The sequence below is a fragment of the Chiloscyllium plagiosum genome, unplaced genomic scaffold (assembly GCF_037043375.1).
Source record: "Chiloscyllium plagiosum isolate Xiang-an unplaced genomic scaffold, Cpla_swu_hap1 HiC_scaffold_30, whole genome shotgun sequence".
In the NCBI taxonomy this organism is placed as follows: Eukaryota; Metazoa; Chordata; class Chondrichthyes; order Orectolobiformes; family Hemiscylliidae; genus Chiloscyllium; species Chiloscyllium plagiosum.
Genome location: NW_028270168.1, coordinates 6913288 through 6937721, shown reverse-complemented (window position 1 = coordinate 6937721; position 24434 = coordinate 6913288). Strand labels below are relative to the sequence as shown.

At 42.6% G+C, this 24434-nt stretch overlaps 1 protein-coding gene across 7 annotated transcripts in view; it reads right to left on the bottom strand.

Moving 5' to 3' along the window:
• Positions 1-305: 305 nt before the first annotated feature.
• LOC122563483 (polycomb protein SCMH1-like) overlaps positions 306-24434 on the bottom strand; it is a 204065-nt gene continuing 179936 nt past the window's right edge. For all 7 annotated transcript variants that reach the window (XM_087976703.1, XM_087976702.1, XM_043717253.2 and 4 more), the window contains 8 exons: positions 16189-16439; positions 15017-15146; positions 13507-13707; positions 12461-12649; positions 11655-11786; positions 11328-11528; positions 9831-9976; positions 306-6459 (listed from right to left, as the gene is read on the bottom strand). In XM_087976703.1, coding sequence (XP_087832829.1) covers positions 6334-6459; positions 9831-9976; positions 11328-11528; positions 11655-11786; positions 12461-12649; positions 13507-13707; positions 15017-15146; positions 16189-16439 — 1376 coding nt within the window. In that variant the 3' untranslated portion in view covers positions 306-6333. The remainder of the gene's footprint in view (positions 6460-9830; positions 9977-11327; positions 11529-11654; positions 11787-12460; positions 12650-13506; positions 13708-15016; positions 15147-16188; positions 16440-24434) is intronic.

Here is a 24434-nt window from a genome sequence, read left to right as displayed (position 1 = left end):
AGAGATGGTTGATGACCACAGTGGAGGTATTGGCACCAAACCATTTGCCATGGTCTGTGAAACTGAGGTGAGTCAGAAGTAACCTTTTGAGGGACACAGTGCCTAATACCTAGCGTTCCATGTAGGAAAGTACATTAGGCAAAGACAGTAGCTGACTGACTTGTGATCATCGTCCTGCTCACTAGCCTTTGCTTCACACAGTTGATCATTGAGGAAATATGCTTACCTGCAAGAATCAATAATCACCCAGAAATCATATACTGCGTCTGGAGCAAATGAGAATATGGACGAATGTCAACTGCAGGTTTTACAATAAATTATTGGTTTATTTAATGACCAAAGTCATGTACTGATAATCAATGTACAACTGACATCTTTGTTAAACCAAGTGCATCACATTGGTAGCCATGCCTGATTGGAGTGCTACATACTGGGGGGGTGGGGGGAGCTGCTGCAAGACTGAGAGAATGTGATACTTCGCTCCTGGGTTAGTGTACTACCACAGACAATGTTTGGCAAACTGTACAAACAAGAAGATTCACAATCATCCTATCCTTAATGAACCTCAGTTGTATGCAGTAAATAGCTTATTGTTTTATCCCAGGCATCTGGTTTTAAAAGTATCCAGGAATAGGTCTCATTGCCTAGACTGATCTTCATGAATAATTAACGCCGAGAGGCTTTCTGAGCAGTTCATCACATATGGTAGACAATGACACTATCACAAAACCGCAGCAGCAATAAGATTCAGTCTTTTAACAGCTTTTTGTTGGCTATTACAGGTCAGAATTAGTCAGAAAGAAATCTCTCTGATTGGCAATCAAGGCAAAACATCTCTTCCATCCTCCTGGTTGTAACAAAAAGAAACACACTTTGGTACAAATCAAACCTGCAATAGTGAGTCAGGCGCTATGAACGTATCCACAAACTTGGGATAATCATTGAGATTAACTTTACCCCCAGGTGTATACTAGTGTACTAAAACCAAAACATTTTGTCATTCAGTTTTAAAAAAAGAATTTAACACTGTTGTTAATATTTTCATTATGTTATGCACTTAAGTCCAAATTTAAGGAGGATTGTTTTAGGGACTTTTCCTTCTTCTAGTCGCCCAGCCAGTGATATCCACATCCCATGAATGAATTTTAAAAGAAGGTCATCTCATTGCTATGACAATATTTTTGGTCACATATGATGCATAATCTGTACATTCTTGAGCTAACTCTTTCCTGAGGTGACATTTGTTCTCAATTGGCATTGATTGGGAGTCATGAAAAGAATGTTGTAGGTTTTCGACGTGTTAACAGCTCACTGGGAAATTCACCCACATGTACACCACAGGGACGGAGAGAATCAACGCTCTGTCTAAAATGTGAAGTTCGCCAGCTACTTGTATGGTAATTGGTCAATGAATAGAATCATCTGTATTAACACTTTCCACTGGGTACAGCCTGAATAGGAATAATTTCTACAACAAATGGCCTTAAAAATAGGACAAGAAATTGACCAGTTAGCCCACCGATACTGTGTATGGAGTTTATTCACCATGCAAGGCTTCCTGAACTATTTTCCCCCAATACTGTCTCCACCAGACAGTCCAGCTATCAGATTCAAAATCTCTTCCAGAGAGAATTCTGACTCTGAACTGTCTCTGGTAAAATAAAACACCAAATTTAATTAGTTTCAGTTCTTTGATGGGTTACTTTGCAAGACAGGAATAAAATGAGGGAGGAGGGACAAAGAAGATGGATAAGCTAACCATGGATAATCTTGTAAACAGCCAAACTCATGTATTATACATGGTGAGTGATTGGAGGCAAAAACCGTATTGAAGATCACATACAGTATAAATTAATTTTTTTCTTAAATTTACTCAAAGGTGGTGGCTATTCATTGATCAGAATTTAATATATTATTCCAAGCTTTTGACTTACTGCTGCAAGAGAACTTATTTTGTTAACTGCAGCTCTCTCCATCTTGTAGATGATGTATACTACTGCTACTGAGAGTTGGTGGTGGAGGGAGTGGATGTTTCTAGAGGGACTTCGTTTTGTAGGAGTGGGTAGGATAGCAGCTAAACAGTTCAGCAGCTCAACCTGCTTAGCACATCATGAGCCCTTGTTCTATTTCTCGATTAACACATTTAAACAACAAACTAGAACAAACAACCATTTCCCATTCTGAATGGTGTTCAGGTTATTAAATTGATGATTTAAAAACAAGCTCTTTGTTCTCCTCTGGGAATTAATCGCTGGGACACGTAACCAAAAGGAACTGGATTCAACAGGATCCCACGACCTCCCCCGCTCCACTCAAGACTTTCCTAAGGGTTGGTCTTGAGGAAGGAAGTGGCAGGTTAGCTGTTCCTTAAGGTGAAAGGTGATGTTAGCCACAGGAGGACCTGCCTCCAATAGAGGGGTCTTGTTCGGGGTCAGGTCGATTGACCTCCATGAGAGATGGAAAGTGAGAATGGTGGGGCCGATATTGGAGAAACCATTGTTGGTAGAAGTTGTGATGAAGAGGAACCTAGCCAGGGATTCCTGAGTAGGGGAGATCCTTCAAAGGGGTGGAGTTTGAGGGCATTTTAAGGAGAGACCCAGTCTGCCAGACAGTGTTTGGCAAACTGCACGGCTAAGCAGAATGCCAGAACTTTCAGAATCTTCCTGTCCTTAAAGAACTGTGGTCAGTTATTCCCAGTCAATAGTGCAGGGCTGTTTGGCAGAAGCCTCTTTCACTATTGGTCAGTGACAGGATGGGTCCCATAAGTGGGTTTTAGCTGACCACATAAGGATCTTAATTGCCCTATGGGTGGGTGACATGCCTCATCCCCCACTAGGGGTAAAATAGTTTTTATTTTTATAGTTCATCCATGGGATGTTGGGTGTCACTGTCTGGGCCAGCATTTATTGCCTATTCTTAGTTGCTCTTCAGAAGATGGTGGTGAGCTACCTCCTTGAACCACTGCATGTGTGTGGTAAAAAGCCAGAGTATTGACCCAGCGACAGTGAAGGAGCAACGTATATTTCCAAGTCAGGATGGTGAGTATCTTGGAGGGGAACTTGCAGGGGGTGGTGTTCCCATATATCTGCTGCCCTAGTCCTTCTAGATGGAAGTGATCATGGGTTTGGAAAGCACTGTGTCAGGGGCCTTGATGAATTTCTGCAGTCCATTTTGTAGATGACATACACTAATTGTTGTAAGCGTCAGTGGTGGATGGAGTGGATGTTTATGGATACGGTGCCAATCAAAGGGGCTGCTTTGTCCTGGATGGTGTCAAACTTCTTGAGTGTTGAGAGGAACTGCTTTTAACCAGACAAATGGGAAGTATTCGATTACACTCCTGCCTTATACGTAGTAGAGTGCTCTTGGGGAGTTAGGAGGTGAGGTACTTGCTGCAGGATTCCCAGCCTCTGACCTGCCCTTGAAGCCACTGTATTTATATGGCTTGTCTAGTGCAGTTTCTGGCCAATGGTCACCTCCAAGATCTTGATATTGTTAGGATTCACTGACATTCACCATTGAATGTCAAATAATGATGGTTAGATTCTCTCTTCTCAATCACTTGGCATGCATGCGGTATGGATGTAACTTGCCACTTATCAGCCCAAGCCTGGATATTGTTAGGAATCACTAATGGTGCTGAACATAGCGCAATCATCAGCAAACATCTCAAGTTCTGACATTATGATGGACGGAGGGTCATTGATGAAGCAGCTGAAGATTGTTGGGCTGATGACACTACCTTGAGGAATCCTGAAGCTGAGATGACTGACCTCCAACAACCACAAACAATAGGAAGCTATGTGTCAGGCATGACTCCAGCTTGCGGAGAGTTTGCTCCTTGATATCCAGTGATTCCAGTTTTTCTAGGGCTCCTGGGGTCTGGGTGGGTTACCCTTCGGAGGGTCAGTGTGGACTGGTTGGGCTGAAGGGCCGGTTTCCACACTATAGGGAATCTAATCTAATCAACTGTGGCCTTGATGTCAGGGCTGTTATCTCACCTCCCCTCTGGTATTCAGCTCTTTTGTTCTAGTTTGAACATAGGCTATAATGAGGTCAGGAGCTGAGTGACCCTGGCATTGGTCAGCAGGTAAGTAAATGCTGCTTGGTAGCACTATTGATGACATCACTTTATTAATGATCAAAGGAAGATTGATGGTAATTGTCCTGCTTTTACAAAATACCCCTGGGAAATTTTCCACATTGTCAGTAGATGGTGTAGCTGTGCAGGAACATTTGGGTGGAGGTGCGGCAAGTTTTAAAGCACAAGTCTTCAATACCATTGCCAGAATGTTGTCAGAGCCCATAGCCTTTGCAGTATCCAGTGCCTGTAACCTCTTAACTTGCCCCTACGTCCCTACTCTGCCTTCAAACCCAACAGCTAGAAGGGAGCATTTAATCTAGGCCATGGAGAAATTGAGGCAAATAGCATAGATGTGTTTAGGGGGAAGCTGGATAAACACATGAGGGAGAAAGCAACGGAGGATAGACTGATGAGTTACAATGAGGCAGGATGGGTGGAGACTTGTGTGAACTGTTAGACACTGACCAGGTCGGCTGAATGGCCTGTTCCTGTCCCAGAAAGAAAAACCTATAAAATTGATAAATGAGATATACTGGTCCAACTCATCTTGTATGACTTAAAATGGAGAAACTAGTATGATTAGTAATAAAAGCAGAAAATAGCGGAGAAACTCAGCAGGTCTGGCTGCATCTGTAGAGCGAGAAGTAGAACCAACATTTCAAATACCATATGAGTCTTTCGGTTCTTCTGCAATTTTGAATTAAAAACTTGAACTCGAAACATTAACTCTGCTTTCTCTCCACAGATGCTGCCAGACTTGCTGAGTTTCTCCAGCAATTTCTGATTTTATTTCAGATTTCCAGCATTGGCAGCGTTTTCCTTTTATTTCAGTCCAAACAATATGATTATTTCCAAGCATTGCTGATCTTTCCCTCTGGGGTACAAACTGCACAATATCGGAACAGTCACATAATTAAATCAACAGTAAAGCCTGTTTTGCCCAATAATCCAGTCTGCACAGGATAAACCAATCTCAGCTCAAATGGTCATCTCTATTTTACAATGAGCTTTCGGTGCTTTGGGCTTGGAGGTTGAAGAGAAGTCAGAGTTCCAATTCTCGATTATTAACTGGCATCTCCTCCTGGAGAGGGCATGTGGGCAAAGGCAGGGTTGAGCTTCAATGTAACTTCCCCAAAAGTTTAACTACCTGCCAACTTCACAACTGGCAGAGAGTGACCAGCACCCATTGAAACTGTATCCTAGCAACTGTCTTCAGAAGGGTTTTGGGGGGGGGATGGGACGAGAGTGGATGACCGTGAAGTATTGGCAAAGCACACATTTTCCTTTCAAAAAAAGAGGCCATTTAAATTATGGATTTCCTTGGATCGACTTAGTTTGCAGTATTAATTGGGCATTTGCAATATGCAAAAATGTAGAAACCACAAATGCCACATGTTCAATTCTGCTAAATAATATTTTGTACAAAACTTCAGAGTTGGTCACAAAAATGAAGAAACAATAAAATACAGCGTGTATTAGCAAAAGAAAAAGGGACTGTACATAGTGTTGCAGTACAGAAATTAGATTCTTGCTACAAAAAGAATACTGACTCTTTTTGTCATTAAAGGAATAACAACACCTTCCCTATTTTTCTCCTCAGAGTCTTAGTTTAGAAACTTGATTTATAGAATATAAAAAATTCCTTTAACTTACTTTTAAAATTTTCTTCTCTGTTTGGAGCAAACTGAAGAAAAATAAAAGGCATCGCTTCATCACTGCTTTTGAGTCTCACTAACTCCTTCCAGCACTTAAAATGCATGAGAGACGCGACCAAATAGCATAAAGTGATTCTTGGTCACTAGCAGATGCCAATCACAGTGAAATGCTTGTACAACATACAGCCGGTCGCACTGTAAGGAGGAATAAGTAATGCATAACTGAAAGAATCTTGTAAAATGAAATACAACTGCTACACAACAGCAATATCGAGAGCATTTTCCTAAAATGTTTCATGTCAGCTGGATAGAGACCTCCCCTATCCAATACTGAAAATTCAGAGCGGCTACATTTCATTGTAGGCTGCAGCCTTTACGTAGAAAATCTGTAAGTCCAAAGTTTTTCCTGTCATCAAGCACTGAAAAATCCTGTTCCGCTGGTATCACTGTTTTGCTGAAAGACACAGAGCATTTGAATGCTGAGCCAGAAGTGAGTAAATCCCCAATAATGTGCTCCTTTCAATAGGGGGCGGGGAGTGGCTCCTTCTGGAGATTGGTAGTTTCCAAGTACGTTCCGATACGATGAGTTCAAAATCAGAACTTGCCCTGTTTCAGTCTGTCAATGTGGTAGCAAATCTTCAAGGCTGGCCCCAGCTTCAGTCCCATATATTTCATCACCATATCACTCCGTAACAAAAGCAATGCCTTTCCATCAATTTCCTGCAACGTAAAGTACAATTCAGAGGCACGATTTATCCAAGTGAGCAAGAAATCAACTCATTTTATCCTGCAATAGTTGTCTTCAAAACATACACAATAACCAAACCTTAGATTTAGTTTTAGTGATTTTGACAATACTGATGAGTGTCACTCTCCCAGTGACAACACAAAGTAAAGACCTTGAACAAATGAGCATCATTTTCTAAACTGTAAATGCACTAATCTTTCCAAAGTCTGTTGGAATAAAATGGGAAACTGATGTTTTGTACTGGGAGCTTTGGAACACCTTGAAACATTGGATTCCAATGGAGTTCCATTAAATCAGTGCTCCAGGCAAACAGAACCACCAAAACCTTCCTTGGCACTTCGTAAAGAAGTGAAGCATTAGTCACTTTGGTGTAGGATTGGGTTCTGAAAGGGGCTCCAACATGCAGCAGTGACATATTTACTCTTTGTGTTTCTACAACAGTCTGACAGCCTCTTAATCGCTATGTCTTTTTTTGTAAAAATGCCATCAGCTTCCTATTTAAAGGCTTTTAAAACCAAATTCAAATTTTCAAAGTGTCTTGGGAGGGATTTATTTCATTGTCAATACTATTTGATTCTTCAAAAGGAAATGGAAGCAGAGTTTTTGCTTACTTTGAAGGCGGAGTTAAATGGATTCTTGATAAGCCAAGGAAATGAAAGTTTGTTGGAAGGAAGCAGGAATGGAGATTGATCAGAATGGCCATGATTGTACTAAGTGGTACAGAAGGCTTGATGTACAAAGTACTCCTGCTCCTAACATGTATGCTCCTACGATTAATGCTCCAGGTCTCTGGGCCTTTAGTTCAATAATACAACCACTACATCTGTAGAGTCTAATGGCATTAGAAATAATCCCTTAAATCAGCCTATTTGCCAGATTTTGATAAATCAGAGGCAGCTACATAACCAGTGAAATAGGCACAAGATGATGAAACCGTGTGCAGTGCTTATGGGGTCCATAGAAGGCAACATTTAGCAATCAAGGGCAGCATATGGGATTAAGCTGAAGGCTGTTATAAAACTAGGTACTCCTCATGTACAAACTTTTACTTGAAGATTTGACTCTCAAGTGTCATAAATCTTCTGAACCCAAAGATGATGAAATATTCAACACTCTCACTGAGCCTTTAGTATTTACAGTGGAAATATAAAATTATGAGGGGTATAGATAGGGTAGACAGGGAGAAACTTTTCCCCTTCATGGAAAGATTGTGGGGGGGGGCATGCATTTAAGGAAAAGGGCAGAGAATACAGAGCATGTCCTGATTGGAATGAGGTTGTCCAGGTGGATCTCGTTGACCGTGAGTTCCCTGATTGGGCCTGTTAACCTGGGTCAATAAGGGAGCCCTGGCTGACAGATATAAACAGGAGTCTCAGGGGGTCTTCTCATTCTAGGGACTGGCTCTGAGCTGGCTGGTCAGAGCCCATGTACTGTGCACATGTAAATAAAGGGTGACTTGGTAGGATACCAGCCTTTGTGCAGTTTTATTCGGGGGATGAGGAAAAACATCTTCACCTAGATGTTGGTCAGAATCTGGAACTCACTGCCTGTAAGGATGGGATAGGTAAATACCCTCAAAACATTGAAGAAGTATTTCAATGTATGCTTTGGCATCACAAGTGCACAAGGCTATGTGCCAAGTGCTAGAAAATGGGATTAGCGTAGTTAGATGGCAACAGACTTGATGGCCCAAGGGCCTTTTTCTGAGCTGTAGACCTTAATGATTCTTGGTAGACTCTTTGAAACAGGATGACCATGAGCAACAACATCACAACATTCCTCCTCACAGCAATTATTCCAAGGAATCATGAATCTGTGGAGTTCACTACACCAGAGTATAGTGACACCACAACATTGTGTATGTTTAAGGAAGAGATGGGCAGAATAGTCACTGTAATTAGTAATGGGTTGAAGGGTTACGGTAGCAGGCAGAAAGGTGGAGCTGAGGCTGACACTAGGAGATCAGCCACAATTGCTTTAAGTGGAGCAGGCATGAGGGTCTCAATAGCCTGCTCCTAGTTCTTATGTTCTTATTTATAAGGACCTTATCACATACACTGCATGGAAAGGTTCATGTGGTACAGTCTAGGATATTCCAAACTTCACAATTTCAAACTATTTTATTACTTAACGACCATGGATGAGGAATGCCATGTAATTCTGAAAAGCAGGCTGATCACAAACAAAGTTTCCAGGAGAATTAAGCACCCTTGGGTCCCATTTCCTGCAACACACCCAGAAAATCCAGTGTTTTTTCTAATTCCTTCATGGGATCTGGACTTCACTGGCTGGACCTGGCTTGGGTCCCTTTGGGTAGCAGAGTGGCTCAGTGGTTAGCACTGCTGCCGCACAGCACGAGGACAGAGTTCGATTCCAGCCTTGGGTGACTGTCTGTGTGAAGTTTGCACATTCTCCCCCTATCTGCATGGGCTTTTTCTAGGTGCACCTGTCTCCTCCCACTGTCCAAGGTTATGCAGGGTAGGAGGATTGGCCATGCTAAATTGCCCTATAGTGTCCAGGGATGTGCAGGTTTAGGTGGGTTAGCCATGGTAAATGTGGGGTTGGGGGAATAAGGTTGGGGTTGTGTGGGATGCTCTTTGTAGTTTCGGTGTGGATTCAATGGGCTGAATGGCCTCCTTCTGCACTGTAGGGGTTCTATGAAAAAAACGTTTGAAGTAATCTTTTTCAAAAATAAGTGCCTTTAGCTACAATTCCCATGAAAAATTCACCTTTAAATGTTCTCCAGGCAATACTAAATCTTTGGATTTTGAATTTATTGCAGCATGCAGACATTTGTCTGATTGGGATCAACATTCTTTCATCAACTGGCTTCAAAAAAAGTGTAACTTGACACAGATACACACCACGCTTCACTGATCTGACGACGCACTGATATTGTACTGCTACAACAAAGCTCTTTGCAATAAATCTTTTCTCTGTCTAAACATGGAAACCAGGGAGAAGCAGAAAGGTTGGACAAAAATCTTTAATCGGATTTCGTACTTTTTAATAAAAGAGAACCATAAATTAGGTAGGGAGGAAAATGTATAAATTAAAATGTACATCAAAATATCAAAATGGGAGGAAGGATGAAAGGATTAGGGAGAATGGAAACATAACTTAAAAGAACTTTTTAATTAAAAATGCTATTTTGATACTTATGGGTCACTACAATAACAAAGACACTTCTGAAATTTGACTTGCTTTATTATTGCAATGTTGGTGTTTGTTCAAGCATGATTTGGCTTCAGTTGAAAGCTTACAGACCAGAGATGGCCAATTTCCTGAACCATGCAACTGTTTAAGTGCAGGGCCAAGTGCCAATACAGTGCTGCATACATACGTGCTTTCGAAATAGGTCTGCGTGAGGGCCCAGAGACTGTGGGTCTGCATCACGAACAAACTGCATCACGTCCTCGACAGTCCAGCTGGTTGGATCTCTGCTGATCAAACGAGGCGGATCCCGTGCTCCCATAAACCTGTCAGAACCTAGGAAATGGTCACAAAATGACAAGCGATTAGAATATGGGACTCCTCACCCTCTCCTCAAAGCCGTTCTGCAGAAAACGACACATTTTCGATGAAGAGTCCCAGTGCTACATAGTATGAAAACTGTTGCAATTCAACTTCACTTCTACTGTGACTAGGTTGAGATTAACCCTTTGAGCAGGTGAACACAATAACAAAGCACCTCCTGGAGCACATTCAGAGAATCCACTGCTGTTTTTTTTTATTTCATCATGGGCTGTGGACTTCGCTGACTGGACCTGCATTTATTGAGAGTGACTTGGAGGGGAACTTGTAGATGCGTGTGTTTCCCACCTATTCATGTAGCCCTGAACAGAGATGATGTATTCCGGGAGACTTGGTCCGAGGATACCTTTGGAGTCAGAGCTAGGTATCATTTAGGATTTTTAGCTGCAGAGAAGATTGTGCGTAAAAGGTGCATAAGCAGTTGGAACTGTTAAATAAGGTTTCAAGAAATGTCACATCTGTCAGAGACTTGTCAAATTTATCAAGAATGGTCAGCATGTATTTTTTTTAAATGAGAATGCTTTTCTTGATTAAGTGTCAGTCACCTATGTTATAGAACTTGAAGTAACAGAATTTTATGTTTTCTCATGCGTGAGTACTTTTGGAAAAGCAGAAGAGTTGACATGGAGAGCAAAGAGGGAAAGGGTGGTGGATGGATATTGATATTAAGTTGGCACAGGGTGTATGAGGGCATTGATAGAGGGGAATGGAGAGGCATAAGGGGTAAGAACTGGAGGAATTGTCTACGTTTTATTATTTTAGTGAGTTTTCAGAAGGTTTATAGCTCAGGTTGAGGTTCTGGATTTAGGTTTGCTCGCCGAGCTGGAAGGTTCGTTTTCAAACATTTCGTCACCACACTAGGTACCATCATCAGCCAGCCTCTGGATGAAGCATTGGTGGCCTGGCCCACTTTCTATTTGTGTTTAGGTTTCCTTGGGTTGGTGATGTCATTTCCTGCGGTGACATCATTTCATGTGATGATGTCATTTCCTGTTCTTTTTCGCAGGCAGTGGTAAATGGGATCCAAGTCAATTGGTTTGCTGATAAAGTTCCGGTTGTTATGCCATGCTTCTAGGAATTCTCATGGGTCTCTCTGTTTGGCTTGTCCTAGGATGGATGTGTTGTCCCAGTCGAAGTGGTATCCTTCCTCATCTATATGTAAGGATACTAGTGAGAGTGGGTCATGCCTTTTTGTGGCTAGTTGATGTTCATGTATCCTGGTGGCTAGTTTTCTGCAGCAGCAAATAGAATCAGCAGCAAAGCAAGCAGAGAAATGAGCCATGGAGAACTGGACAGAACATCTTACCTCCAGAACTAAGCTGTCGCAAGGTTCCTGCACTGCTTTGCGTTAGGCTCATTGAGTGATGCAGAGATCGAAAGGCTCGGAAATCCCTGGAATTCCGACAAGGAAGGCTGGACGAATTTACAGAATTAAGGGCAGAATCCATGGGATCTAGCCGGTGTTCCAGGGGACCTGGGTGCACATCTTCCAGTACAAACGTTTCAGCTGGAAAATTGCATTTGGCATGAAAAATTAGCTTCATGAAATCACACACAATATTACTAAGGTGAGACAAAACAAATTTCTAAAGAAGAACAATGAGACGCACAGTAGACCCAGTCAAGAACTTACCTTCTGAAGGATGCCGATCGGTTTTTGGTAGTTTGGGTGACAGAGGTGCGCTGAATGGTGGGGAATCTTGTGTGTATCTTTTTGTCCCTCTGCCTGGGCCCTGAACAGCTGCTCCTGCTGATTCGGTCTTTCCTGGTGAAAGATGAACAGCTAATTACTAAAATTGTGCCGTGCAGTTCCCTGAACCTTTCCTTTTCACTTGCTGGACCAGCCCTACTGCACCATCTCCCGACCCACAGCACACCCAACACATTTCCACCTCTCTTCAGTTCTGAAGAGTTGGACTCAAAAGTATTAATTCTCTCCACAGATGCTGCCAGCCCTGCTGAGTTTCTCTAGCACTTCCTGCATTGACTTCAAATTTCCAGCATCCACAGCATTTTGCTTTTTTTGAGCTGGCTTTGTTGTGGCTTCTCTTCCATGAACTCTCACTCAATGAGAAGCCTCCTCCTCAGGAGGGAAGTCAACAAGTGAACAATTTCACATCTCTTCTCCCGAGCCACATGCATCCTATCCCAGACCTGCAGTATTTTCTCTGTGGTTACTTAGTAAGGAATTATGTAATAGAAACAAGGAGATACCAGATTTGGTCCCTGCATTTTTGAATTAATATGCTGGAAATGATGATCGCTTATCTTCACTTCTCTTCTAATATTTAATTTTGATCAAATAGAATCTTGCAAAATGCTTTTTTGGACAAAATAAAGATGTGTCACATTTCCAGCACTTGGACAAATACCTTCAGGGAGAAACTTAATCAAAACGTGCTGGGAAAATCCTGAAGGGATCGTTCTTGCAGGCTGTACCTGGCATGAACCGGTCACTTCCATACTCGGTTGTGCTGTGATTAGCTGCACTGATCTGACTGAAAGGCTGATTCCCAAAGAGGTTGTCACATCGCAGACTGTGACACAGTTTCTCCAGAAAGCGCAGGGCGTAGACAACACTGTTTACAGCTGGCAGGTTTAACGTGTGCTGTTCACAGTCAAATGTGGCTAAGGAAACAGAACAAGGCAAACAAAAAAGAGAAAGAGATGAAATTAAGAATAATTCACTGAACTAAGGAACATCACAATGTATTGGTTATTAGTTCTTGTGGAAGAGGTACATTCTGTTTATCAGCAGAGTGATATTATCACTAGACTACTAATCTAAAATCTCAGCTAATGCTCAAATCCTGCTATTGCAGATGGTGGAGTTTGAATTCAATAAGGAAGCTGGAATTAAGGGTCTAAAGATCACCATGAAACCCATTGTCGAAGAAACAATCTGGTTTGCTAATGTCCTTTAGCAAGGGAATTTGCCACCCTAAGCTGGTCTGGCCTATATGTGACTCCAGACCCACAGCAATGCAGTTGACTCTTTCCTGCCCTCTGGGCAATTAGGGATGGGCAGTAAATGGTGGCCCAGCCAGTGATGCCCATCCCTTGAGTGAATTAAAAAAAACAGGAATAACCACAGGTTTTCAACATATGTGTGAAGAATTCAATGTTACTTATAGCTTGTTTGTTTTAAATATGAACTCTTTGAGTTCTGTGCTAAAGTGCAAAATCTGCAATTAAATACATGTCAGAATTCCAAACCCTGGGCTCTCAATGATTGCTTGTTGATGTGGTGGTATGCCACTCAATACTGACATTTCCAATGGAAACGACCTCACGACAATTCCATGCGAATCTCTGTTGTGTAGAACTGTCCTGAGGATTTATCACCATGTCTGAAAGGAGTCAAATTTAGCACTTGTCCTTCCAGACTATTTTAGGGGAACTGAGTTGCGTACAGAGTCAAAAGAGCGATGGCTGGAAGCAGAGCTTTCAATGGCATCACACTTTTGTGTCGGGGGTTCACTTACCAGATATCACCTCTCCACCATGACCTTGCTTCAGGAAGGAGAACACCATTTTCTGGTTGTATGCACAATCGATGCAGGCTTGAACAGCCTGTTGCAGGACGACTGAAGCCCGAGCAGGTCCAAAGTGATCTGGAAGTTGCTGTACCTTTTTTCTGTCCAGGTGTGGTCCTGCATTGCCATTTTTGTTCAAGTAAACACAGACTGAACAAAACATACAGAAAATAGATCATTACATTCCACATCTTCACACAGAAGTCATAGGCAACCAATACTATACAAAGCTCAACACATTTCGGACAAAATAGGTAAGCACTGCAGGACAGGATCATCAACCCCCCCTCCCCACCCCCTCTATGAACTAGGCCACTCAGTGTGATAATGCAAAATGTTTGTCAGGCCTGAAAGTGCTCTGCATAAGAGTCGGAGAGTCACAGGGCACAAGACCTTCAACCTTGTGAGTTTGCACCAACCTTCCTACACTAATCCCACTTTCCAGCACTAGGCCCATAGCCTTGAATGCTATGACCCTTCATTTGCTTATTCATGTACTGTTTAAAGGTCGTGAGGTTTCCCGTCTCAATTCCCCTCCCAGGTAGTGTATTCCAAACCCCCCCTCACCCTCTGAGGGAAATAACTTCTCCTAAAATCCCCTCTAAACTGCTTGACTTTAAAATTATGCTCCTTTCATTTAAGGGGAACAGCTGCTTTCTATCTACACTTTTTTTGCCCCTCATAATCTTATACATCTCTATCAACCCATGTGGCATGGTGGCTCAGTGGTTGGCACTGCTACCTCATGGTACCAAGGACCCAGGTTCGATTCCAGCCTGGGGTGACTGTCAGTGTGGAGTTTGCATGTTCTCCCCTTGTCTGCGTGGATTTCCCCCCACAGTCCAAAGATCTGCAGGTTAGGGTGGATTGGCCAGCGGAAATAGTGTCCAGGCATGTGTAGGTTAGGTGTATTAGCCATGGGTAGGGCAGGGTGAAAGCTCTTTGGAGGGCCAGTGTGGACTTGATGTGCTGAATGACCTGCTTCCACACTGTAGGGATTCTATGAACTTGTCCGACCTCTGTGCAAAGCTGAAATATAACATCCTGGTGAATCTCCTCTGCAATGCATTCAATCCTTCCTATTAAGTGGTGATTAGAATTGTACACAGTGCTACAGCTGTGGCCTAACCAAAGTTCTATACAGCTCCAACATAACCATCCTCTTTCTATTTTTTAAATAGTAACGCACCACCCATAGAGAGTATTTACCTCTCCGCCCTTACAATCAAGACCACATTGATAAAGGCAAATGTCTTGTATATTTTTGTAACTGCCCTATAAACCTGTCCCGTCACCTTCAGGGATCTGTGGACAAGTATTCCAAGATCTGTTTCTCTGAGCTTCCTATTGCAACAGTAGGTATTAATACTTTAGTAATCTTGAAGACTCAGTTTAACAAATGGGTACTTCCAGCATTCAGAATCAGTTTGACTTAATGTTGAAGGCACTTTCAGCTTACCTGTTGGAGACTGCATAATGGCTGCACTGGGGATAGTGGCTGCATCTTGAGGAACTGTACTCGTGTCTGGTTCTGGTGTACTCGAGGTAGGGGAAGTTGGCACAGGATTCTGTAGGGCACGGGGTTTCCGCTGACAGAACAGAAAAACAATTTAGGGATCAAATCATTTGGCGCTTAATTAGAATTGCTTCACTGCAAGGACAAAAAGAAAATTCTAGACAACTCAAAATAGTTTAATAAATTCTTTTGCAATCCATTAAAAGTGCTGAAATTGCACAATTTTAAAATGCACATATATTTAAATATATTGGTCATTCTACATGAGAAGATGAATTTAAAACTCATCTCAACGACTAAAGATTAGGATCAAGATTCTCTCCCACACTTACAATCTGCAACTATCTGCCCAGGTACCAGCCCCTATAATGGCTCCTATAATTTGTAACTGTAACAGATATTCTTGGGTGACAAGGAGAGTTGATGGCCTAGGGGTATTATCGCTGGACTGATAATCCAGCGATCCAGATAATATTCTTGGGACCTGGGTTTCAATTCCACCACAGCAGATAGTGGAAGTTGAATTCAATAAATATCTGAATTAAGAATTTCATGACCACTGTAAATCCATTGCCAACTGTCAGGCAAAACTCATCTGGTTCACTAATGTCCTTTAGGAAAGGAAACTGCCGTCCTTACCTGGTCTGGCCTACATGTGACTCCAGACCCACAGCAATGTGGTTGACTTTCAATTGCCCACTGAGCAATTTGGGATGGGCAATAAATGCTGCCTAGCCAGTGACACCCTCATCCCAGGAATCAATAAAGGAGACAAAGGAACACAGTGATGTTAGACATGAGCTTGAAGAGTAATCAATGCCACAACTGACTCCATGAAGTGACTTAGCATTAGAAGTAGCAAGCACCTGAGGCAGTGGCAAAGGGACAGGACAGGTACATGTTCCAAAATAAAAACTATCAAATTAACTATCTAGGAGCAATGTACTGCAGATGCTAGGATCTAGTGAAACCAAAAAATGCTGGAAATCACAGCAGGTCAGGCAGTATCCGTGGATGATTTCCATTCTTTTTTATTTTCAAATTAAATATTTGGTACATTCAGAATGGAAGTGCGGTGTGGCAGGCCAGCTGTCACTCTGATGATGAGGTGCTACCTTGGTCCCAGGCTTTGGGCCTCTCTTCTTTGGGATTTTTAAGGGTTCCACTGGCTTGGTGAGCGAGGGGACAGGGTGCTGCATTTCTGGTTTGTGCACACAAGGTGCCTGGCCCACGCGGCTCCTCTTCCTGCCTGGCTTGCGGCCCCGCTGGACGGTGAGTTGCTCCGAAATGTTTTCCACCGAGGTCTGCATGATCTGTTTCTCTGAATTCACCTCCGACGGCGTGGACAGGTTCTTCGAGATGACCACTGCAGGAACAAAACAATCAACTGAAACTTAATTATCACTCAATTATCCGCTGGCTGTCATGGTGAGAGCTCAGTCATTTTCTGGTGCGTGACAGCACCATCCTTTGAAAGACAGCAATCCAGGCTCCCTCTGCAAATGACGGGACAGGATTCTAGATGAGCAAAATAAAATGACAGTGTAAAATGTCACTCGCTGGTGGTGGTGCCTTACATACTGTTACCAAAGCAATAACAATTTCACCAAGACTTCAGTTTTGAGGGCTTAAGACTTTTCTTTGGTGACAGTATGAAAGGATAGGGAACAAAGGAGGCCAAATGGATCAGGTTTGATCTCACTGAGTGATGGAATTGGCTTCAGGAATGAAGGGTTTTTCCGTGTTCTGTGTCCTGCCAATCGACAGGTAAAGAAGAGGCTCCTGCCCAAAGTTCATCGATTCTGAATTAATCACTTCAGCTGCTGTATGGTTAAGACAGCAAATGTGAAATCTGGCCATTCAGCCCATCAATTCCACAACAACCCACCAAAGTGCATCCCATCCAGATCCACCACAGCCCCAATCTTACTACCATAATCCTGCATTTCACATCCCTGGACATTATGGGGCAACCTTCTACAGCCAATCCACCTGACCTGCACATCTTTGGACTCTTGGAGGAAACCAGAGCACCCAGAGGAAACCCACGTATACACAGGGAAGACATGTCAACTCCACACAGACAGTCACCCAAGGGTGGAATCGAACCCGGGTCCCTGACACTGTGAGGCAACAGTGCTATCCACTGAGCCACTGTAACCCTGATGACCCCCCCACCAAGGAAATATCAGAGGCAAAGCATCGGGAGGTTGCGTTGCCTGCTGTCATTCCTAGTTCTTATGCTTTGATGTTCTAAAAAGTCACAAGGAGATCCAACATGGGATCAACTCAGCTTCCTATAACCACAGGAGGCAGTGTGTGACCAAAAAAGATCTTCATAAGCCAACAGAAGCCATACTGTGATGAGTAGGCATCCTACACTATACTGCAATGAGACCTGGACTGTATATTAGTGATTCGGAACAGCACTTGAGAAATTCCACAAGCAATGCCTCTACCATATTCTCCAGACTCAATGGGAGGACTGTTCAACCAAAGCTAATGTATTTATTGAAGCTAGCTCTATAAACATTCAGGTCAAAGTGCAAAATTCTCTTTGATAGTCTGAATGCTGTATCCCGATGGCCAAAAAAAACCATCTCTCCCTGTCAGGTCATGTTTTCTGAACTCTCAAATGACCTGTGTTCTGGGAAAGGACAAAGAAAACACTTCAAAGACACAGTGAAGCCTTCTTTAATGCACAGCAGCATTGACATTAATGACTGAGAGCAGGTTGCTGCTCATTGTTCAAAACAACAATGACTCGTACGGCCAGCTACATCAGGATTTAAGTCACGGCATTTTAATTATGAGGCAGAGCAGCAGGAGAAAAGAACTGAAAACAAATCAAATTCTGCGCTGCAGATCCAACTAAATCCTGGGATATCCTGCCCTTATGTTCCTGAAGATATACAGGTCAGAAGTAACGCCTGCAAAGACATGGCAGGAGCTCAACTCTGAATAAACAGCATCCTCAAATTGAGGGACAGTTGACGACTCCGCTTGAACATTTACATTAGTGCAGTAAAGTATTTGACGCAACGAGAAATTTTAAATTCACCTTTAATAAATAAGTAAAAAGGATGCTTGCAGAGACGTGGCTGAAAGTTAATATGATCATTCAACACAAATCTAAATTTGGGACTCCTGTGGCACAATCAGAGTGTTCCTGCCTCTAGGCATGGAGGCCCAGGTTCAAGTCCCACCTCCTCTAGAGGCATAGCCAAACAGCCTGATTTTCACAAACAACTGACTCTACTTATCTAAAACTTCTCTCCCACATCTTTAAACAGCTGATGGCCTGATCCACTATTTATGAAATCGATTTAATTCCCTGGCTGCATCAAATACACAAGTTAGTTTTACCTTCATTACAAACAGCGTGAACAATGCTAATACAGCCTCCCCTATCCTGCTTCAAGTTGCCAAGACAACAGACTATTATTTCAGCAAAATTCTGCTCGAAACATCATTAAATGGAGTTCGTGCAAGAGAAATTTCATCGCCAGACTACATTGTGAGTGTGTCATTTAATTAATTCCCAAAGGTACTAGCAGCAACAAAGCAGAGAAAAATAAAGATTGTCCTGTAACACAATTGTTGCAGTGAGATAATAAAATATACTGGAACAAAGGCTTAGGTAGAGCACTTTAAGCACTCTAATTAAGTGCTTGGATTTGCGCAGATTGTATTCAAAATTAAAATTAGTACCTTAAATCTGCCACAGTCCAGAAGAATTATAATCATCTTCACACATACATTAGCCTTTTGCCTGACCCTTTGATAGGATTTCTCTTTAATTAATGCCCTTTTAAAGACCTCACTGTTCTGTCATTGGTACTGTGTTCACCCAACTGTGGGACATGGGGGACCCAACGAGCAAACCATGGTGTGGTCCCCTGGAGAAGGGAGTGGGGTGGAAATCCTCATTCTAACTCACAACGTACTTGACTGTGGGACACAGCATTGATTGTGCTGGCCCCTACACACACAAACAAGATGAGAGATGATGGCATTGTGGCATTATGCCTATTAATCCAGAGACCCAGGTAAGGTTTTGGGGTCACAGGTTCAAATCCTGTCAAGCCAATTGGTGGAATTTGAATTCAATAAATATCTGGAATTAAGAATCTAATGATAAATGTAAATTGATTGATGGAAAAACCCATCCAGAACAGAGAAAGGAATTTAGTTAACAATGGAAATGATACATTTAGAGACAGCTTCCAGCATTGACCCTGTTGAAGGGCATATACTTGTACATTTTATAGTGCTCTCTGACAGTGCTTCCCTTACCCTTTCCCACTATGACTGCACCTCTCGAGATGGGCATACGCTACAGGGCCTTCAGCGAGAACAGGGGAATGCTGGGAGAACTGGGGCCTGTTAGAGAGCGGCAAGGCGGGAGCTATCACAACTTGGTCACAGCTCAATGGCAACCATTCCTGCCTCAGACCCTGCGACCCTAAGATTTCAGCTCTGCGACCTCACTTGGGGTCCCAACCTCCACTTTGGGAAACCCCGCTCGACAAGTTTCCTCAGGTCTGTCCTTGACCAGCCCAGTGTCTGCAGTCATTTCCCATTGGTTTCCACTTGCTGCTCTGCGGGGAACTTAGACAGAAATCCCTCAGCAAGGTCAGCATAGAAACTTGTGTAAATGAGATTGGGAAAATTCTGGGCCTAGGAATGTAAAGATATTCAAAGCAAGCTTTGCATATTCCCAATTCTCTCATTCACTAATTCTCAAGTCTCAGTGCTAAGATCCCCAACATGCAGGGTATTATTTTCTATAAAAATCATAACATTTGGAAGTGTTTGGCAATGATTCCCTTCTTGTGCATTTGTCCTTTATGGATATTGCTAATGAGTCCAATGTCTACGAAACAGAATAAACCTCTGATCCAATTAAAGAAACAGGCAAACAATGCAAAAAAGCCGGCCTTATCCTTCCTGTGAGATACTGTCATTTACAGAAGCATAATTTTGGAGTCAATCAAAATGATGCACGCCTCATATTCATAAAAAGATATAACATGCCATCAGTCTTGGCTGGAAATGTTCACATTAAAAATCACTGTGCCAAATACTGGCAGCTCCAAATAAAACCACATTTCACATTAATAAGGAAAGAACATACCAGCCAAGTGCTCAGCTCCTTCATGCGTAAATCTTCAGGGGAAGGGGGAATAAAGACAGGGACAGCACTTTGATACATGGATTCTTCAGCTTGCACATTGCTGTCAATGTTTCAAAACAATCATATTCACGGCAATTCTCCTCTAGCGCTCAGAACAAACTTTTCCCTGTAATGGGCTAGAGGCACAGACACTGTAATAGCTGTTTATACGCACGAGGTATGTTAGAAAATGCCTGCTGGTACATTCCAGAGAGATTTATGTATATACACTACAACTAACAGGTTGGCCCTCTTCTAACTGCCAAAACCTGCAGGGGAAAAAAAAAGTCCTTCATTAAAAACAGCAAAAGGGCTTGAATAGAAGGGGTCAGAACTGAACATGAAGTTACCAAAATAAGGAAAGCACATCCCAACTGTTTATACAACAGTGCTCCTTCTTTTCTTGTGATTTAGCAAATAGAAGTTTATGAATGTTTCTGAGTACATTTGACAGGGAGTACAAAAGGTAAATCTGTCTCAAGTCAGTGCTTCTCATCAGGATTACAATGCAAACACACAGCAAATCAACTGAAATGATGATTAAGTCTGACTGGCAAGTTCAGATATCAATCACAAATAACCAATTTAATTTGTTCCATAGTGGCATACAGCAGCCCCAGCTATCACCACGCCAGCAACATGCTACAAACGAAAGGTTACTGTCTGGGAAAATCTCAGCAAAAGCTGTAAGAATCTCTAACATTAGCATGTCAACAATAGTGTTTGCACCACTAAAGGTTTTTTAAATCTACAGATATGAGTAAATCACTCCACAATTCAGCCTAAAGCACTATCCATCGAGACTATTCAGAACAGGAAAAATTAGCAAGGCAGTGGGGAAAAGGCAAATGACAAGCCTCTTCAGAGGGTCAGTACAGACACGATAGGCTGAATAGCTTTCTTCCATGCTGTAAAAATTCTGTGACTTGAGAGGAAAAGTTACCTGCAGTGGCCAGGAAGCTTATGAACGGCAGATACAAGTTTTAGAATGTGCTCAAAATTACAAATGGAGAGGTGAAAAGAGCACTTGATTCTGCAAACAGAGATATGCTAGGATGCAAACTATCCAACTAACAGAAAAAGCGAAGACTTACATTTATGTCGCATTTTTCACAGCCTGAGAATGTCCCATGTGTTACAGCCAATCGTGCACTTTTGAATGACATAACTTTTGCAACGTTAAGAAGCACAACAGCCGATACGGTTTGTTCAATCATGGGCGTGGGGGAGGGGCACGTTGCTGGCTCAGCCAGCCTTTATTGTCCATACCCATAATTCAAAAGTGAGGATGAGCTGCCTTCCAAAGCCCCAAAGTTCTTCGGATGTAAGTTTATGCAAAGTGCTGTTAGAGTGGGGACCCAATGACCATGAAAAAATGTCAGGATGAGGAGTGGCTTAGAGATGAACTTGCAGGTGGTGGTGTTCCTATGTAACTAACTCTCTTTTCCTTCTAGATGGAAGAGATTGTGGTTTTGGATGGTGCTGTTGAAGAAGCCTTGGTGATTTAGAGTCATAGAGATGTACAGCATGGGAACAGACCCTTTGGTTCAACTTGTTCATGCCAACCAGATATCCTAAATTAATCTAGTCCCATTTGCCAGCACTTGGCCCAAATCCCTCTAAATCCTTCCTATTTATATACCCATCCAGATGCCTTTTAAATGTTGTAACTGTACCAGTCTCTATCACTTCCTCTGGCAACTCACTCCAGACATGCATCACCCTCTGTGTGAAAAAGTTGCCCCTTAGGTCCCTTTTAAATCTTTCCCCTCTCACCTTAAATCCATGCCCTCTGCAGTACATCTTGTACTGTTGTTACAGTGAGTTGGTGGTAGTTTGGTGCATATTTAAAATAGTTGATGAAGGGCCAATCATTGGGCCCCTTTGCCCTGGACGGTGTCAAACTTATTGAGTGTTGTTGGAGCTGCACCCATCCAGGCAAGTGGGGAGAATTCCATCACATTCCTGACTTGCGCCTTGTAGATGGTGGACAGGCTTTGGGGAGTTGGGAGGTGAGTTACTCACTACAGGATTCTTACCCTCTGACCTGTTCTTGTATTATATGGCCAGCCCAGTTTAGTTCCATGTTAATGGTAACCCTCATGACGTTTAATGTGGGAGGAATCAGTGATGGTAGTATCACTGAATATCAAGGGGTGACAATTAGATTCTTTGTTGTTGGAGATGGCTATAGTCTGACATTTGTGTGGCAAGGAAATTAATTGCCACTTGTCAACACAGAACTCGCTATTGTCTGGGTATTGCTGCATTTGCTATACAAAACTTTGGTTTGGCCACAGCTGGAGTACCGTAGAAGTTCTGGTCTCCACATTGGAAGAGTTATACCACTGCGCTGGAGGGGGTGTAGAGGACATTCACCTGGATGTTATCTGGGTTGGAGCAGTTTAACTATGAATACAGGTTGGATGGGCTCAGGTCATTCTTTAAAGCAGAGAAGATTGAGGGGGACCTGATTGAGGTGTACAAAATTATGAGGGGCATGGACAAGTTGGATAGAAGGCAGCCATTCCTGGGGGAAGCATGGTTTTGGGGTGAAGGACAGAAGACTTGGAGGGAATTTGGGGAAGGGTTTTTCACTTGGAATGTGATGGGAGTGTGGAATGCATTGTTTGGAGGGTGGTGGAGTTATGAGATCTCAGTCTTTTTGGGGTATGTGGATGGGCACTTGAGGTGACATAACATTCAAGGCTCTGGGCCTAGTTCTGGAAACTAGTGCAGATAGTTTTGGGGTAGACTTGATTGGTCAAAGAGCTTCTTCTGTGCTGGATAACTAGATACAACATAGTGACTTACATTTGAGAGAGATCATTTAAGAGTCAACTGTTTCATTTTGGGTCTAGGGTCACTTTGTCGGCCAGACCTGGTAAAGATGGCAGATGGCCTTCCCTCAAGGACATGAATGAACAAATTGGGTCTTTGCAACAATATTTCCATGATCTCCATTTCTGTGGCAAGCTTTTAATTCCCAATTTTCTTTTGAAAATCAAAGAAGTCAAATTCTCCCAGCTGCTCTCATGGGATGTGAACCCATGACCCCCACAGCACAGTCCTCATCCTCTCGATTAAGTCCATTGACAATACCACCTCAGCAGATAGTGAAAGACCACAAACTGCAAAAGTGGTAACTGCTGGGTGAGGGATAAATATCAACCAGGACCCTGCAGAAGAACCCATCTGTTCAGCTTTTACCTATTGCCATGAGACATCTGCATGCCTTGATGACAGCAGTCTGATTTAAAAGCCAACATGCCTAACATCTTATTAAAGGAAGTCTCTGACCCAAGGGTTTATTCCCCATTTGGCTGACTAACTGATTGGTGGACTGCCTTTATCACATCCAAGAAATGAGGTGGCTTCTTCAGTCTTTCTAACCATCACCTCCCAGGCAAAAGTAAAATGTTTTTTTGTTGAAGTTTCCTTGGAAATCTACAGTACTGGATAGTCACCAAGGTGAAGATGGGGTTCAAAGTAATTAAGGGGCTGGCTGATTGGATCGCCCTATCACTGGGGCCTATCTCATTGGTTCATGTTACCTGTGCTTCAGTTGAGTATTCTATTAATGTTGAATCACAAGGTTTTAGGTTCTATTTCTACACCAGGACTGGATTACAAAAACCAAGGCCACATTCTATACAGTGCAGAGCAAGTGCTGTACTGTCAGGGTCCCTGTCTTTCAAATGAGGTGCTAATCCAAAGATTGAGGCATAAATGCAAAACCCTTTCAGATGGATGCAAGAGTCACAATGTAGGGCAATTATCCATGCTGCCCTGCTCAATATTTAATCCTCCATCAACATCATGAAGCAGGTTATCTGCCCATTATTATATTGCTATCTGTATGTGTCTGCAGTGTGCACACTTTAAAAAAAGGTATTGCATTGGCGATAGTGTAACACATTTTGCAAATGTTTGATGGTTGCAAATAAATACAGAGTATTTTCCTCACTCTGTGCAAAAAAAAAGCTTTCTTTGCCGTATAACTATTACCAGGCGAAAGTGGGTACTGCAGATGCTCGTGCTGGGAAAGCATAGCAGGTCAGGCAGCAACCGAAGAGGAAAACTGACATTTCGGGCAAAAGCCCTTCATCAGGAATCTTAGAACATAGAACATAGAAGAATACAGCGCAGTACAGGCCCTTTGGCCCTCGATGTTGCGCCGATCCA